Raw genomic sequence first — 19,141 nt, forward strand, 5'->3', positions numbered from 1 at the left:
CAAAGCCTGGCGGCTACTTCTACTGCTCTACAGACATGTTGCAGGGGAGAAAGCCGTACAGCCATTTAAGCGTCCTATGGTATCATCACAGTCTACGCGGCCCTCACTGAGATGTCTCTTACCCTGAGTCCCCTCCACAGGAAGTGGAGACTGGGGTTGGGTTTAATATTCCTGCTTTGGTGCGGACTGTCAGAGCCGTCTTAGTCATAGAGGATGACTAATCAGCTCCTCTGTCCAAGCGTGCTCTGTTTATACAGATAAAGGTAACTTCTGCGGATTTCCCTTTATCGGGTAAATTAGTGGATCACTTGGCTGCAGCCTGGCAATTGCCCGGTAAGCAACCTCAGAGAAGCTGCGTGTTATCCATTTCCTGAAATTTATGCAAGAAATGGAAAGCATCCCTTGCGGTGGATTCACATGTAATACGCTTACTTAAAAGTGCTACGTTACCTGTGTCTTCCATTTCTTCCCTGAAGGTAGGAAGGTGGAGGTTTACCTGAAGTCTATATACCCTTCCCTCAGATGCTAATGGGGCTCAGATGACTTTGGTTGGTAACATCGGTGCTGTAGCCACTGATATGGGGATGACTGCTCTGTATATCAGTTTCCTGACTTCCAGTGTCTCGGCTGAAGCTGTGTCTGCTCGCCGTTCCCGGTGGTTGCGTTCTTGGAAGCTGCTGGTTCCAAGAAAGGCCTAGAATACTTTCCCTTCACTGGAGAAATATTGTTCGGACCTGACCTGGACAGGATGGTGGATATGTTGGCAGCACAAATTCTGCCTTCTGCTGCGGCTTCACTGAAGCATCGCACCCCTTCCTTTTGGTCCTTTCGTCCTCAGGGTAACCTCCAAAGATCAGGCCTTCCCAAGGCCATCAGCTTCCAGAAGGCTGTCACACCCAAGACACAGGCCTGGAGTACAAGACATACTGCTTCCAAGTCCGAGGATATTCCCTCAGCCCGTTGGGACGGGCTTCCCTCTGGGGGATCCCAAGGTGGGAGGCCGACTGCTTCAGTTCACCCAGTGCTGGTGCAAAACTCCACAGGTGCTTGGATAAGAGTAAGGTTCTCTCACGGGTATGTCCTCTCATTCCGTTGAAGATCTCCTCACCAGTTTTTCTGCTCAGACCCTCTTTTGAAAACGACCAGGGCCTTGCAGATCCAGAAAGCCATACCATCCCTGCTGCAATCAGGGGTTAATGTGCCTATCCCGCTATCTTAGCTAGGGACTGGTTATTATTCTGCTCTCTTTCTGGTTAGAAATCTGACTGGATCTCATTGGCCTATCCTTAACCTCAGATGCCTGAACACATTCCTCGGGGTGCCATAGTTCAGGATGGAAATCCTACGCTACATTTTACTGGCTATGGAACCTGGGGATTTTATGGTATCACTGGATATTTAGGATGTGTCAGTGTTCAGCCTAGGATCGTCCGTCTCTTACCTCCGCCCTGGCTTCCCCTGACTTCTCGTGCGGTCAGACCTCTGGTGCGGCGGCGGGGGATGCGATGAGAATTCTGCCTTAGGTGCTATAGGATTCCATGCAAGGCCCTGTGGTTCGGAGATTGGAGTTTCTGTCATGGGCGCCACCATGACAGTCCTTTCTCATGTGACAGTATCTACCAATGGTAGCAAGGTCATGGTCAGCTGACGCTGTCCTCCTATTAGCTGCTACCCATGGGTATAAATCTGGCTCCAGAACTCCAGGAAGTTGCCTGAACAACGTTTGTCCTTCCTAGTTGGGTCCTCGTTCCAGATTCCTCCGAGATTACCTTCGTGTCTTCTCTAGTGCGTTTGGCCATCTCTGCTGGAGTGCTGCCCTGTGGTGTCCTCCGTGCAACAGTGCATCATTCCATCTCAGCCTATGTGCAACTCAGTGTTACCATTTCTTCTAGTGAGCTAAACTCCGTGCTACCTTCAGGGCAGCAGTGCGTTTCAACATCTCAGGCCTGTGTGCAAACTCTGTGCTACTTTTAGCGCAACAGTGTGTCATAACACCTCAGTCTGTGTATAAATTAGCGTCTCCTTCCGGAGCAACAGTGCGTCTTAGCACCACAGCCTGTGTATAACTTAGCATCTCCTTCCGGAGCTACAGTGCGTCATATCACCTCTGCCTGTGTTCTATATCAAGGAGTCGTTCTTCAGCGCAATAGTGCATTTACACATCTCTACCGGTGGGTACCTCAAGTACCAATTTCTAGTGCAACTGTGCCTCCTAGGGAGGCATATTCCTTGGGCCACAGTCTGTGCGTATCTCTGTTCCCACGGGGTTTGGATACCAGATCAAAGGACAGCGACCTGCCTGCTGGGTGCAGCTAAAACCCATATCTCGATTGGTAGGGGTCACTGGTGAATACCTCCGAGCAGGTTAGACTCCGCACCATTGATAAGGTCTCGTTAACGTCCAAACCCTGTGGATGAGGAGATTATACATTCAGGCCCCTCGTCTCCGATTCCTTCCCCAACCTCGGACCTCTGCTTTCAACACCTCAGTGGCAAGCGTGACAGGAAGCATACATATATGTGTCTATAGCGTCTTCTCACCAGCGTTATCTCCAGGTTTGCTATACAACAGCAACACTTCCAGTTTTGGGCCCATCTGCGGGGACAGGGTGTCCGTCTGCTATCATACCTGGATGACCTCCTGCGGGTTCTCCAGAATCTTTCCACCACCGTCTGCAACTTACTATTACTGTTCTTCAGACACGGGTGGTTAATTAATTGGAAATCACTCCCTGTCTCCCTCTCAGAAAATGTTTCTTCTGGGAGCCCTATTGGACAACAGAGGCCTTTCCTAACTGTGGAAAAGATGTCCGCACTGCAGATGCGGGTATGCAGAGGCCGTCATAGTCACCAAGTGTCCCTTCACTCCTGTCACGACCCTGTCTAGTTGTCACCTTTTTGCCTTGGGACTTACCCCTGTCAGCTTCCCCATGGAGCTGTGTGTGTAATTTTGCCTGGAGGATTTGCTCTGATTATTGCACCTGGCCTCTCCTCTGTCTGTGAGCACTGCTAGCCCTGATTGGAATCACAGGTGTGGTTCTGATTCTCAGAGCTGCAGAGATGAATACTCCCTCTGCATGTTGTGCCTTCCACCACTCAGAATGCTACTACCAGACCACCTGTCCGTATCCACCAATTGCTGCCAGACCCATGATATATATATCCTCTCCTGATAGCATTCTGGGCCTGAACATCTCGTCTTCCCGTGGTGAATGGTTCATGCTGTTTCTGCATTCAAGTCTGTCCCTGAAACCTGCTACAGCAATCCCTGGCGCTATCCAGAAAACCTGTTTCAGCTGTACCTGGCAATCCAGTAAATCTGCTGGCAGCAACCCCTGGTGCTTCCAGAAAACCTGTTACAGCCAAACCTGGCAATCCAGTAAGCCTGTTGACAGCAACCCCTGGTGCATCCCGAAAACCTGCTACAGTAATACCTGGCATCCAGACGTCCTGTTACAGCATACCTGGCCTGTGCTCTGCTGTTAGTCCTACTCCTGGTTGGTCCCTGGCACTCTGTAAACCTGCATCGTGTTACCCTGCCTTGCTTTCTGCTGTGGATCAACTCCTGCCCCTGTTACCTACCCATTCCTTCCTGAAACCTGTTATTTCCAATTATCCTGTCCAGCCTGCAAATTCCCAAACCTACCCATTCCTTCCTGAAACCTGTTATTTCCAATTATCCTGTCCAGCCTGCAAATTCCCAAACCTATTCCTTCCTGAAACTTGTTATTTCCAATTATCCTGTCCAGCCTGCAAATCCCCAAACCTACCCATTCCTTCCTGAAACTTGTTATTCCCTATTATCCAATCCAGCCTGCACCTGAGTTCTAGCCTTTGTCATAGTATTCCAGATTACCCTGTTTAGCCCTCGTCTCAGCATTACCTGACTTCCCTTTAGCCATTGTCACATTCCAGTCCTGAGTCAAGTTCCAAGCTCATCAGTTCAGTCCACGTTGTTCCAGAGTCAAGTTCCAAGCTCTTCAGTTCAGTCCACGTTGTTCCAGTCCAGAGTCAAGTTCCAAGCTCATCAGTTCAGTCCACGTTGTTCCAGTCCAGAGTCAAGTTCCAAGCTCATCAGTTCAGTCCACGTTGTTCCAGTCCAGAGTCAAGTTCCAAGCTCATCAGTTCAGTCCACGTTGTTCCAGTCCAGAGTCAAGTTCTTAGTTCATCAGTTCAATTCAACAAGTCTTCCTGCCGGTCCCAGTCCGGTCCCTCCAGTTCCTGTCATTTATCATCAAAGGCAGTTTTCACTGCTACCCAAGTCTTGTAAATAGAGCTATTTACATTATCTGTGATTCCAGTCATGCCGGCCTCCGTTGAAACCCGATCACCACCTGAGACAGGTAACTCGCAGACACCAATTGTGACAGAATGTTCAGGCCCAACGATGGTGGCGGATCAAGCACCTATTAAGGGACTAGATGCTTTCCGTAACCTGGTCACCCGCTTGGATTCACAGGAGGCCGTACAGCATCAAGTGCTACAGCTTTTGAAAATCCTGAATAACCGGCTAGATGTTACCCAAACCTTACCTGAACCCCTAACCACCTTCCATCGACTGCTGGAACAGCTTCAGGCTCTACTCACCAAAATTTTTCAGATCATTCCTGAATTTCTTAGAGCTGCCTCTGTCTCGACTAAAACCTCTGCCTTGGAATCCCTAAGAAACAAGGATTCTTCTGAACCAAGTACTGTCAGACATCGTAGTTACCCACGCCCCAAGCTCTCTGTGGTCGAACGCCAGCGGCGCAAAGATTTACAGCTCTGTCTCTATTGTGGGAGTTCTGTCCACTTCATTAAAGACTGTTTCCTTTGCAACTCCAGCAGTGGTTCTAAGTGTCAACGTCTCAGTGCCCGTTCCGGTTCCATCCCGGATTCTGCCCGTTCCGGTTCCAGCCCAGATTCTGCCCGTTCCGGTTCCAGCCCGGATTCTGCCCTTTCTGGTTCCAGCCCGGATTCTGCCCGTTCCGGTCCCAGCCCGGATTCTGCCCGTTCCGGTTCCAGTCCGGATTCTGCCCGTTCCGGTTCCAGTCCGGATTCTGCCCATTCCGGTTCCAGCCCGGATTCTGCCCGTTCCGGTCCCTGCCCGGATTCTGCCCGTTCCGGTCCCTGCCCGGATTCTGCCCGTTCCGGTCCCTGCCCGGATTCTGCCGGTCCCAGCAGGGGACTCCAGTCAGCAGCCCCAGGAGGGGTTTCAAGTCTCGTACCCCAGGAGGGGGTCTCAAGTCTCGCTCCCCAGGAGGGGGTCTCAAGTCTCGTACCCCAGCAAGGGGTCTCAAGTCCCATTCCCCAGAAGGGGATCTCAAGTCTGGCACCCCAGCAAGGGGTTTCTAGTCTCGTACCCCAGGAGGGGGTTTCTAGTCTCGTACCCCAGGAGGGGGTTTCTAGTCTCATACCCCAGGAAGGGGTTTCAAGTCTCGCGCCCCAGGAGGGGGTTTCAAGTCTCGCGCCCCAGGAGGGGGTCTCAAGTCTCGCGCCCCAGGAGGGGGTCTCAAGTCTCGCGCCCCAGGAGGGGGTCTCAAGTCTCGCGCCCCAGGAGGGGGTCTCAAGTCTCGTGCCCCAGGAGGGGGTCTCAAGTCTCGCGCCCCAGGAGGGGGTCTCAAGTCTCGTGCCCCAGGAGGGGGTCTCAAGTCTCATGCCCCAGGAGGGGGTCTCAAGTTCCTGTTATCAGGGAGAAGTGTCTTGTGCTACAAAATCTGATTATGGTTCCTGTTCACCGTCTCCTGCATATATTGTTCCAGAAGATGACAATCTCTGTAGTCTGTTCTCAGCTTTGATTGTTGATGCTACTGTCTCTAGCTCCCCAGGACTCCTTCCAGTTCCATCAATTGGTCCAAATTCCGAACATCGGTCAGCTTCAGTTATTTCGACTCCTCATCAATCGGAGCATCCTCAAATTTCCTCCTGCCAGGCACTTGAAAGTGCTCCACAATCCTTGAACACACAGGATTCGTCAGATACTTCACCATGCATTTATTTTGATGGGGACTTAACTCAATACAATGCCTTATTGAAACAATTCTTCGGTATGATGAATTCTTCCCTGCCATGTGGAGTCAAGTCTACTAATATTGTAGAGTTTGTTATCTCATCTTTTCAAGGTAAAGCTTGGGACTGGGTTGCTCCTATTTACAACTCCAAAGATCCAATGCTTCAAAATATAAAGACTTTCAGTGAAGCTGTTGTCAAAGAATTTGGTCCTTACCCTGTAAACCAAAATTCTAGCGAAGTTCTCAGTTCCAAAATATTGTCCAAGCACTCTGTTTGTGCTACCAAGAATTTGTCCTCCACTCCTCTGAAATCTGAACAAGGTCAAGTTTTCAAGGGCCAGCGTGCCGAATTCCAGGCATCCCAAGAGAGCAGTACTTTTGAATCTGTAACCCAGAACATGACTTGTGCACACACCTGCTTGTCCCCTTTCTGCTACTGTTCCTCCCAAAAATCTGATCCTGTCCTTCCCAGCCACATATTTCCACAGGAGTTGCCAAAGATTCCTGGTCCGTTGGTTGGCACAAAACGTTCTCGCAGCAAAAAGAAGAATCGTCGAAGGTCTTGAACTATCTCCTTTGTAGACTTTCCACTCCAAGTATCCCAAGAAATTGAGAATTGGGAAGATGTCTGAAGAAAGTTTTTGTTTTGGTGTCCGGAGTCCACCCATAAAGAGGGGGGTACTGTCACGACCCTGTCTAGTTGTCACCTTTTTGCCTTGGGACTTACCCCTGTCAGCTTCCCCATGGAGCTGTGTGTGTAATTTTGCCTGGAGGATTTGCTCTGATTATTGCACCTGGCCTCTCCTCTGTCTGTGAGCACTGCTAGCCCTGATTGGAATCACAGGTGTGGTTCTGATTCTCAGAGCTGCAGAGATGAATACTCCCTCTGCATGTTGTGCCTTCCACCACTCAGAATGCTACTACCAGACCACCTGTCCGTATCCACCAATTGCTGCCAGACCCATGATATATATATCCTCTCCTGATAGCATTCTGGGCCTGAACATCTCGTCTTCCCGTGGTGAATGGTTCATGCTGTTTCTGCATTCAAGTCTGTCCCTGAAACCTGCTACAGCAATCCCTGGCGCTATCCAGAAAACCTGTTTCAGCTGTACCTGGCAATCCAGTAAATCTGCTGGCAGCAACCCCTGGTGCTTCCAGAAAACCTGTTACAGCCAAACCTGGCAATCCAGTAAGCCTGTTGACAGCAACCCCTGGTGCATCCCGAAAACCTGCTACAGTAATACCTGGCATCCAGACGTCCTGTTACAGCATACCTGGCCTGTGCTCTGCTGTTAGTCCTACTCCTGGTTGGTCCCTGGCACTCTGTAAACCTGCATCGTGTTACCCTGCCTTGCTTTCTGCTGTGGATCAACTCCTGCCCCTGTTACCTACCCATTCCTTCCTGAAACCTGTTATTTCCAATTATCCTGTCCAGCCTGCAAATTCCCAAACCTACCCATTCCTTCCTGAAACCTGTTATTTCCAATTATCCTGTCCAGCCTGCAAATTCCCAAACCTACCCATTCCTTCCTGAAACTTGTTATTTCCAATTATCCTGTCCAGTCTGCAAATCCCCAAACCTACCCATTCCTTCCTGAAACCTGTTATTCCCTATTATCCAATCCAGCCTGCACCTGAGTTCTAGCCTTTGTCATAGTATTCCAGATTACCCTGTTTAGCCCTCATCTCAGCATTACCTGACTTCCCTTTAGCCATTGTCACATTCCAGTCCTGAGTCAAGTTCCAAGCTCATCAGTTCAGTCCACGTTGTTCCAGAGTCAAGTTCCAAGCTCTTCAGTTCAGTCCACGTTGTTCCAGTCCAGAGTCAAGTTCCAAGCTCATCAGTTCAGTCCACGTTGTTCCAGTCCAGAGTCAAGTTCTTAGTTCATCAGTTCAATTCAACAAGTCTTCCTGCCGGTCCCAGTCCGGTCCCTCCAGTTCCTGTCATTTATCATCAAAGGCAGTTTTCACTGCTACCCAAGACTTGTAAATAGAGCTATTTACATTATCTGTGATTCCAGTCCTGCCGGCCTCCGTTGAAACCCGATCACCACCTGAGACAGGTAACTCGCAGACACCAATTGTGACAACTCCGTGTTGAAGGTTCTGGGATCCATTTTATCCATCAACATGGTGAAATATGCCGTGTTACATTCCAGGCTTCTGCGGAAGCTAATCCCCTCCAGTTGGAATGGCATTACCCCATCGGATAAAGGCTCAGACGATGGTGCTCTGTCCGGTGGTGCGTCTGTCTCTGTGGCTCCAGACGGTTCATCTAACAACCTTTTGGATCCCGGATTGGGTGATCCTGACACCGGATTCCAGTCTCCAGGGTTGAAGCACAGTGAACGATCCGCACTCTTTTCAGGGCAGTAGGACAGCGGTCAAATCAGCCCTCCTGATTAACATATTGGGGCTTTGGGCTGTCTATAGGGCCCTCAAGCTGGCCCAGCATATTCTGCAGGGGAATCCTGTGCAGGTGCAGTCCGCCAATGCCACCACTGTGGCTTGCATCAACCATCAAGGAGGCATTCGGAGTCACACATTCTGACATGGACAGAAGGTAATTTCCCAGCCATATCGCAGTGTTCATTCCGGGAGTTCTCAATTGGGAATCGGACTTCCTCAGCCGTCACGAAGTACATCCAGGGGAATGGTCTCTTCACCAAGAGGTGTTTCAACTAGTGGACAAGTGGGATCTCCCAGAGGAAGTCCTACTAACATCCCGACACTACTAAAAGCTGCCGGTGTACGGGTCTAGAACAAGAGATGCCAGGGCACTCTTGGTAGACGCTCTGTCAGTCAAGCAGAACTTCTAATTGGCGTACCTGTTTCCTCCACTCTCTCTGCTTCCTTGAGTAGTTTGGAGGTTCAAACGTGAAGGAGGCATATCCTGCTGGTGGCTCCAGCGTGGCCCAGATGTCACTAGTAGTCAAATCTTCAGAGTCTCTCCATCGACACTCCGTTGCTGTTGCCTTCACGTCTGGACCTGTTGTCTCAAGGTCCTTGCCTTTACCCGGACCTGGGTCATCTGTCTTTGACAGTGTGGCTCTTCAGGCATCCCTTCTAAGGTCCCGTTGTTTTTACAGCTCTGTAGTTAACACTATGCTCAAAGGGGGTCATTCAGACCCACTCGCGAGCAGCAGTACGCTCGCAAGTGGGTCGATGTTCCCCACTGCGCATGCGCACGACGGAGGGAGCTCCGTCGCTCGGAGTGTCTCATCAAATTGGACGTGCTGTCGATGGTGACTGACAGCACGCCCCCTTTGGTGGGCGTGCCGGGGGCGTGCCTGCCAGACGGAGGCGTTCCCAAGGGAACGCCTACCGTCTGAAGCCGGCCCCACTGACATCACTGGTGACCCACAGCTATACGAGCGTCCAGGAGGACGCTCCATATTAATGGAGGTGGGCCCTGATTCAGAGCGAGCGCTCTGGTCAGAGCGTCCGGCTCTGAATCAGGGCCAAAGTGCATAATCCAGCCTCTGCTAGGAATTACCACAGAGTGTGGCATACCTACTTCCAGTGGTGTCATCCCAGAGGTTACGATCCCCTGGTGTTTTGGATTTCCAAAGTGTTGGCTTTCCTTCAAGCTGGTTTGGATCTTGGTCTCCGCCTAGCCTCACTGGAGGTGCATGTATCTGCTCTGTCATTGTGGTTCCAGAGAAGGATTGCTCCTCTTTCTGATATTCGCACCTTTCTCCAGGGCGTCCTCCAGATTCAGCCTCCCTTTGTCACCTCCTGTGGCTCCTTGGGATTTGGCTGTGGTCCTTGGGCCCTCCATTTGAACCTCTGGCTTCAGTGGATCTCAAATGGCTTACAGCTAAGACTGTGTTTGTTTGTTTTTCTTCTGGCTATAGCTTCCGCCAGAAGAGTGTCAGCCTTGGGGGCACTCTCCTGTCACTCCCCATTTCTGATATTTCACCAGGACAGGGCAGTACTTCAGACTCGCCCTGGTTTTCTTCCTAAGGTGGTTTCCAGTTTCCACATTAATGAGGAAATTGTTGTGCCGGCCTTTCAGTCTCCAGACCTCTTGGCAGGTGTGGCCTCATTGGATGGGGTATGGGTCCTCAGGATTTCTGTGGACCGTACTAGTTCCCTTCGGAAGTCATACTCCTTGTTTGTCCTCTACGGATTTCACAAGTAGGGATAGCCAGCCAATAAGCAAACTTTGGCTAGATGGCTTCGTATGATGACCTCTGAGGCTTACACTCAGGCAGGCCTTCCTGTTCCACCTTCTGTGACTGCTCATTCTACTCAGTCTGTGGGTCCCTCGTTGGCTGCTCGCCGTGGCTCTTCGGCTGTTCAGCTTTGTCAGATGGCCATGTGGTCTTCTGTCCGGACCTTTCTGAGGTTTTATGCAATGGATATCTTTGCCTCTCAGGATGCTTCCTTTGGACGACGGATTCTCCTTTCAGCACAGAAGTGTCTCCACCCTTAAAAGGACTGCTTTGGAACATCCTGAAGGTCTCCATGTGGAGCCTTTAGACCAGGGGTCTTCAAACTTGGCCCTCCAGCTGCTGTGGAACTACACATCCCAGCATGCACTGCCACCTTTTTGATATAACAGCATGCTAAAACTATGTACAGTGCATGCTGGGATGTGTAGTTCCACAGCATCTGGAGGGCCAAGTTTGAAGACCCCCGCTTTAGACCCTGAAGAAGAAAATGAGAGATATGGTAAGAACTTACCTTTGTTATCTCTCTCTGTCCATTGGATCCACAAGTCACATGTGCTTCAGATGGGCTCCGCTCTGGCCACCGGTTTTTCCGTCTCCTCATCTGAGAGAATGTGATTCTTGAGTGTTCCAGACATTCTCTCTTTTATCCTCCTCCGGCCTTTGGTTTACTATGAACTAAGGTGCCTCTGGCCTGGGGGTGGGGTATAGGGAGAGGCCCGGTGCATCCTCAGAGAAAAATGTAACTGCGTGGTTCCCGGATGTCCTTGCCATCACCTAAACTCCAAGGTTTCCCGTGGACCCTATGGACTTCAAAGAAAGAGAGATAACAAAGGTAAGTTCTTACCATATCTCTCATTCTATAGTAATAATAGAGTGACATGGCTGGGGAGGTGAGAGGGTCTGGTGGTGTCATAGTAACATCACTTATCTCTATAGTAATACAGGGATATGACTGGGGGGGTGAGGGGGCACTGGGAGTATCATAGTGACATCACATATCTTTAGTAATAATACAGAATCATGACCATGGAGGTGAGGGGATCTGGGAGTGTCACAGTGATATCACTTATATCTATAGTAATAATACAGGAACATGACTGGGGAGGTGAGAGGATCTGGGAATGTCACAGTGACATCACTTATACCTATAGTAATAGCCGAGCAGCAGGGAGTGGGTCTCAGATATAGTATCAGTCCCACAGTCCTCACAAGAGTTGGGTTGTTATTACATTGCTCGCAGTATGTTGTTTGCTTTTTGTCACTAACCCAAAGATGTCGGAGCTATAGGAGATACTGTATACTCTACATTTTCCTGTATATAGGAGATTGTTAAAAATATTTTTTTGTGAAATAGTCTTGTATATTATGCAAAGTGATCACTTATTTAACAGCTCCTTGTAGGTGGAGTTAAATTGATATTATAGTTATGTCTCCTCCATTAGATAGTATTACACAGTAGTGAGGAAGACATCCTGTGAGTGTAAGACACCCAGCACCCGTCCCCGTGAGTCAGGAGGACTGAGCAGGACTTGGAGACTCATCACCAGAAGATCCTGGAACTTGCCAACAAGATCATTCAGCTGCTGACTGGAGAGGTGACTGCTGGGAATGGGACATTATACAGAAACACCAGGGGATGTGTCTGGGTGTTGACTGGAGAGGTGACTGCTGGGAATGGGACATTCTACAGTAACACCAGTGGATGTGTTTGGGTGATGACTGGAGAGGTGACTGCTGGGAATGGGACATTATACAGTAACACCAGGGGATGTGTCTGGGTGATGACTGTATCATTGTTTGTGTCAGGTTCCTATAAGGTGTCAGGATGTCACTGTCTATGTCTCCATGCAGGAGGGGGAGTATATAAGGGAACACAAGAGTCTGTACAAGGACGTGATGATGGAGAATCACCGGCCCCTCACATCACTGGGTAAGTGGAGACTGCCATTTATTGTACAGGGGCGAGCAGGTATGGGTGCCCCCTATATACACACATCATCTGATAATCACATATATACAATGTACTCAGTCACTGTGTGTCTCCTACAGATGGACCCAATAACAGAAATATCCCAGAGAGATGTCCCCGTCCTCTTTATTCACAGGATTGTACAGAGGAGAATCACAGGATCCCACAGGAGCATCAGGTAGATGTAGGGTCTCACCAATATATTTAAGTGACTGTCACTATATGATCTGTAGAGAAGCTGTGTGTGTATTATTAACCACTTATATATTGATATTCTAGTTTTCTAATCTCATTTAAATCCAACATAATTTTATGGGTGCTTTAGAGTGATGAGCTTGCTCATATGAAGGCAGAAGATATAGAGGGAGAAGAGATATATGTGACTCATATGAAGACAGAAGATATAGAGGAAGAAGAAGAGACATATGTGACTAATATAAAGGCAGAAGATATAGAGGGAAAAGAAGAGACGTATGTGACTAACATGAAGACAGAAGATATAGCGGGAGAAGAAGAGACGTATGTGACTGATATAAAGGCAGAAGATGTAGAGGAAGAAGAAGAGACGTATGTGACTGATATGAAGGCAGAAGATATAGAGAGAGAAGAGACGTATGTGACTGATATAAAGGCAGAAGATATAGAGGGAGAAGAAGAGACTTATGTGATGAACTATCAGCTGTGTAAGGAGGAGGAAATCCCTACAGATATCAGCACAGGTGAGTAATAGTCACTACAGCAATCTCTTATCCTACACCATCCTCTGTCAGTGGAAACTAATTTGTAAAATGTGTCTGCACAGTGTGGGAGTCAGGAGCCATCAGCCCCTATTATACTCCTGCTCTCCCCCTCACATCATGTCACTGTGTGTTACCAGCCCAGAGATCTGATCAGTCTCCTCCCCACACTCTCTGGTGTATCTCATACATCAGGAGCCATCAGCCCCTATTATACTCCTGCTCTCCCCCTCACATCATGTCACCATGTGTTACCAGCCCAGAGATCTGACCAGTCTCCTCCCCACACTCTCTGGTGTATCTCATACATCAGGAGCCATCAGCCCCTATTATACTCCTGCTCTCCTCCTCACATCATGTCACTGTGTGTTACCAGCCCAGAGATCTGACCAGTATCCTCCCTGCACTATAAAACTATATACTCTCACATCACAACAAACTCCATGTATACACACACACAGCTATAAGCACACACTTATTATTGCACAGTGATTCCACCAATGCTTGTCTACATTTAATGATTCATCCTATAATAGTAGTGTGACTGTGACAATGGGACTGTGGCACCTGAGTGTGACCAGGGGGACATATAGTGGCCATTTCCCATTGTTGTCATTTGCTACCTTTGTGTCCACCTGGAGACCTGTGAGTAGTGTAACCGGTGGCCGGGACATGCTGCTAGTGTACACAGTTAAGGTGCCCATCCACTAGACGATTTTGACAGGCGATTGCACGATAACCGCTTGCAAATCGTCCGCGAATCAGGCACTTTAAAGTCGGAAACGACCAGCGATGCGCGCTGGTCGTTTCTGACATCTATCATCGGGCAAACATGCTGGACAACTTGACGATATCGTCAGGTTGAGCATGTTTGCAGATGATTGATGAGCCTGCACTGAACGACTGCTTATTCAGCGCAGACTCATCACAGACTGAGAAACGACTGCACGATTACAATGTACTAATTGTGGAGTCGTTGTCAGCTCGTCTAGTCTATGGGCACCTTAACTGTGCTTCCACGTCTCCAGTGTGTGTGAGAAAAGTGACTGGTTGCCCAGTGTCACTGGCTTATGTGGTTTCCTGTCCCATGATAGTAGCTGGGCAATGTGTAAGCTTGGGGAATGTTACTCACCACATGTCACCATGGCTGGGTCTATGCCGTCTGCTTGGTAATCCCGTTGTGTTGTGTTTTATCTGTGCAGCAAGAGCCATATCTGCTGTATGTACAGTTATTATTGTAATAAATGAGCTGTACAGTAGTTTGTAAATTCAAATTATACATTGTGGACTAATAGTATTATTATTAATCATTATTTATATGGGTTCAGCATTGCCTTACACAGTATATAAACAGAACACATTGCAAGCCTAACAAGGGAATAGTGCAGAAGACTTACAGTACAAAACATTGTAGCACATGGAATACCAGCTATAACAACATTGCAGCTCATACAGTCACAGTAACCACAGAAGCAGCACGGGCTGAGCCCAATGGTTTGGTGCCATTGTTAGTATTGGAGAGGAGGCAAGAGTATAGGTCAGGGGAGCGAAAGCACAAATGGGAAGAGGGCCCTGCTCTCTATAGGTGTAGGGGCTGACAGACGGGAGACACAGAGGGGAATGACAGTGACTGAGTAGCATAGAGAGGTGGGTTAGAATGCGAGCAGGGATGCTTTAGTAAATAAGTGGGTTTTGAGAGTCTGTTTGAAGCTTTGGAGAGAGTGAGAGTTCCAGCGGTGGGGAGCAGAACAGGCAAAGTCTTGGAGGCAGGAGTTGGAAGATATAATGAGTTGAGAGGTGAGGCGCCAGGAATTGTCAGAGGCAGGTGGGTGATGGGAGAGTAGTTGGAGATGTAGGGAAAGACAGTTGGGTGGGGGCTTTATAGGTGAGTGAGAGGCGTTAGAATTGGTCTCTGAAAGTGATGGGGAGCCAGTATAGGACCTTTGGGAGAGTGGAGGTAGAAGCGGTAGTTTAGAAAAGATGAGACGGCAGCATTGGGGACAAATTATAGTGGAGAGATATGGGTTTTGAGAAAGCCACACAGGAGGAGGTTACAGTAGTCCAGTCTAGAGATGAACAGTTGTTTGATGAGGGTTTAAGTTGCCTCCTGTGTGCGTGAGAGTCTGATCCTTGAGATCTTTCGAAGTTGGAAGTGGCAAGACTGGGAGAGGGACTGAATGTGGGAATTGAAGCAGAGGGCGGAGATAAGGATATTTTCAAGACATCAGACTTGTGAGATAGAAGGGATGGTGAGGTTGTCGATGGATAGTAAAATTGAGAGAGGTGAGGGGACTCCAGATGCTGGGAAGATGATCAGCTCAGTCTTAACAATGTTAAGTTTGAGAAAGCACTTAGACATCCAAGATCATTTGCACCCCAATGTAAACAGTTATTTCTGTTCTCATACATTTGTTTCCTGTAGATGGGCGACCAAGCAGAAAAACTTCGGAGGGAGATCTCATCGTGTCACTAGATTTTAAAATAGAAGATAACATCAGACAAGATTCTCCAGGAGAAAACTCCATTACCCTAAATATACATCCAGCACTTCACAGTGTGCATATGTCATCTGATCCCTCTAAGCATGAAGAACGCTCTCCTAATAATTCAGATCTTGCTACACACAGTACAGCTCATAAAGGTGATACACTATTATCTTGTTCTGAATCTGGTAAAAGTTCTATACGTCAGTCAGTTAATGTTACACATCAGAGACGTCAAACAGGCGAGAGGCCATTTCCATGCTCTGAGTGTGAGAAATGTTTTGCATATAAATCTGAGTTGGTTAGACATCAGAGACGTCACACAGGTGAGAAGCTATTTCCATGTTCTGAGTGTGGGAAATGTTTTACACAGAAAAAAGATCTTGTTATACATCAGAGAACTCACACAGGTGAGAAACCATTTCCATGCTCTGAGTGTGGGAAATGTTTTACACAGAAATCATATCTTGTTATACATCAGAGAAATCACACAGGTGAGAACCTATTTCGATGCCCTGAGTGTGGGAAATGTTTTACACAGAAATCAGATCTTGTTAAACATCAGAGAACTCACACAGGTGAGAAACCATTTTCATGTTCTGAGTGTTGGAAATGTTATACACGGAAATCACAACTTGGTGTACATGAGAGAAGTCACACAGGTGAGAAACCATTTCCATGCTCTGAGTGTGAGAAATGTTTTAAACAGAAATCAGAACTTGTTTCACATCAGAGAAGTCATACAGGGGAGAAACCATTTTCATGCTCTGAGTGTGGGAAATGTTATACAAAGAAATATCTTGTTACACATCAGAGAAGTCACACAGGTGAGAAACCATTTTCATGTTCTGTGTGTGGAAAATGTTTTACATATAAATCATCTTTTGTTACACATCAGAGAACTCACACAGGTGAGAAACCATTTCCATGCTCTGAGTGTGGGAAATGTTTTACAGAGAAATCATATCTTGTTGTACATCAGAGAAGTCACACAGGTGAGAAACCATTTCCATGCTCTGACTGTGATAAATGTTTTACACAGAAAGCAAATCTTGTTGTGCATCATAAAATACATAAAATATCCATGACCTGATGGGTATTAATTAAGTTTGCAGCAGTACTGGCTTATACAACAAGAGAATAGAGGAAAGGAAATACTTATGCACAAGTATAGTAGGAATTATAAATTCAGATGTTCCATATTTATCAAGTTACTGTATCTCCATAATATCTCAGAGGGTTCTACCTATGACAACCATTGTAATTGTATACCAACAGAAGAAAACAAGTTTTATAATGTCACACAAGATTATTTTATAACATAACTTTTACTATTTTACAATAAAATGTTGTTAAACATTGTCAGTGAAATCTGAATAAGAATAAAGTAACAACTAAAATGTGTAAATTGTCACAGTGCGCCAGACTCCGGGGTGCACTTACAGGGTCCGGCGACACTGGTCTGTCAGGCAGCGGGCGAGGAGTCCAGGGCGCCCCCTGCCGATGCTTCCAGCTCCCCCCGGTGGCTATGACAGGCAGCGGCGGCTCTCCTAGGAGCGCGCGGTCCTGTTCTGGATTTAAAGGGGCAGGCGCACCAAACGCTAATTGCCTTTGGTGCGAGAATTCAAGTCCTCCCTATAGGAGGGAGTCTCTGGCAGCACATAGGTGCCAGAGTATAGGCTCATTTCCCATACTCCAGCATTCCTGTCATATTCCGTGACTTGTTCCTGACCTTGGCTTCGTTTTGTGACCCTGATTTCGCCTGACCCCTGGTACTGCAGCTGTTTTCTGGTTTTGACTTTGGCTATCCCCTGTAACCTGATTACGCCCGCTCCCTGGTCCCATCTAGTCCATTTGGTTCTGACCCGGCCTCTCGACTAAGCAATATGTCTACTCCACTGCATCCAGAGATTACCAGCATCTGTATAAGGGAACCTATCCTGAGGGCCGCGACCTGTGTGTCGGACGCAGCCAAGTCCATACCTTCTTGCGAGGGTCCCTGGTGAATACCGCCGGCACATTAAACTCCACGCCTCAGGCATAGGTCTAGTAAATTCCCAAATACGGGCCGCATCCATAATCCATCCGAGAGTTGTGACATAAATATTGTGAGTTAAAGAAAGAAATGTGATAAGCACAAAGTGTGCTGCTGTATATTATTTATGTGCTTATTCCTATAGTGGCTTCTTGTAAATATATAGTCAATGAGCAACATTTGGTGGTAATTCTAATATGTGTGTTGGTGATGTATTAACAGCAGCCTTTCCCCCCTATCTGCAGGAGCCATCTGGTACAATGTATCCCAGAGAGACAATAATAAATGGGTTCCACTAATAGTAACATTCTATACAAATGTGTGCTCAACAACCAGTGTCCCAGTAACGTATGACCTGTCAGTATATATAATGATCTGGATTACTAGGGTCCCATAATAGTACAGATTACAGATTAAGCCTTTCATCTGTAGATCAGATGCCTAACTAAGCCTATCTGGTTACTACCAATTGGTGCCGGTTATCATACATGTAGTTCCTACAGGAATGGCAAATCCCCAAATAGCTGTTTTATATGATCTATTACACATCTATTATAGGAGATAAATTGCCCAAACAGGCTAAAATAATTAGCAGTCAGTTGTCTTTATGGACATCAGTTACGATAAGCGCTGATTATCTTGTCTAAAGAGTTGTTTCATTATGGACATTCGGTATGTACATATCACTATTACACATCCCACTATATGCTCTTAGAGTGACTATAGGGGGTATACACACATTACACATCACACTATATGCTCTTAGAGTGACTATAGGGGGTATACACACATTACACATCACACTATATGCTCTTAGAGTGACTAGGAGGTATACACATCACACTATATGCTCTTAGAGTGACTATAGGGGGTAAACACATCACACTATATGCTCTTAGAGTGACTATAGGGGGTATACACATTACACATCACACTATATGCTCTTAGAGTGACTATAGGGGGCATACACACATTACACATCACACTATATGCTCTTAGAGTGACTAGGAGGTATACACATCACACTATTACACATCACTATATGCTCTTAGAGTGACTATAGGGGGTATACACACATTACACATCACTATATGCTCTTAGAGTGACTATAGGGGGTACACACATTACACTATATGCTCTTACAGTGACTATAGGGGGTACACACATTACACATTACACTATATGCTCTTAGAGTGACTATAGGGGGTATACACACATTACACATCACACTATATGCTCTTAGAATGACTATAGGGGGTAAACACATATCACACTTACACATCACACTATATGCTCTTAGAGTGACTAGGCGGTATACACATCACACTATTACACATCACTATATGCTCTTAGAGTGACTATAGGGGGTATACACATCACACTATATGCTCTTAGAGTGACTATAGGGGTATACACACATCACACTATTACACATCACACTATATGCTCTTAGAGTGACTTTAGGAGGTATACACATCACACTATTACACATCACTATATGCTCTTAGAGTGACTTTAGGAGGTATACACACATTACACATCACACTATATGCTCTTAGAGTGACTTTAGGAGGTATACACACAGTACACATCACACTATGGCCCTGATTCAGACCCACTCGTGAGCGGCTGTCCGCTCGCAAGTGGGTCGATGTTCTGCACTGAGCATGCGCACGACGGAGGGAGCTCCGTCGTACGCATGCGCCAGACGCGACGAGCGAAGGAAAGTCCTTCGCTCGTTGTGTC

At 47.4% G+C, this 19,141-nt stretch overlaps 2 protein-coding genes across 2 annotated transcripts in view; one reads left to right on the forward strand and one right to left on the reverse strand.

The window, feature by feature from the left end:
- The window catches only part of LOC148454306 (uncharacterized), a 256,305-nt gene that overhangs the window by 207,133 nt on the left and 30,031 nt on the right, over positions 1-19,141 (reverse strand). The gene's annotated exons all lie outside the window — the stretch shown is intronic.
- LOC148454308 (uncharacterized) overlaps positions 1-19,141 on the forward strand; it is a 193,666-nt gene that overhangs the window by 130,709 nt on the left and 43,816 nt on the right. The window contains exons 3-8 of the mRNA XM_088461068.1: positions 11,978-12,101; positions 12,221-12,324; positions 12,751-12,859; positions 14,564-14,566; positions 15,300-15,584; positions 15,753-16,355. Coding sequence (XP_088317194.1) covers positions 11,978-12,101; positions 12,221-12,324; positions 12,751-12,859; positions 14,564-14,566; positions 15,300-15,584; positions 15,753-16,355 — 1,228 coding nt within the window. The remainder of the gene's footprint in view (positions 1-11,977; positions 12,102-12,220; positions 12,325-12,750; positions 12,860-14,563; positions 14,567-15,299; positions 15,585-15,752; positions 16,356-19,141) is intronic.

This window comes from Taudactylus pleione, unplaced genomic scaffold, assembly GCF_031769625.1.
Source record: "Taudactylus pleione unplaced genomic scaffold, aTauple2 ptg001010l, whole genome shotgun sequence".
In the NCBI taxonomy this organism is placed as follows: Eukaryota; Metazoa; Chordata; class Amphibia; order Anura; family Myobatrachidae; genus Taudactylus; species Taudactylus pleione.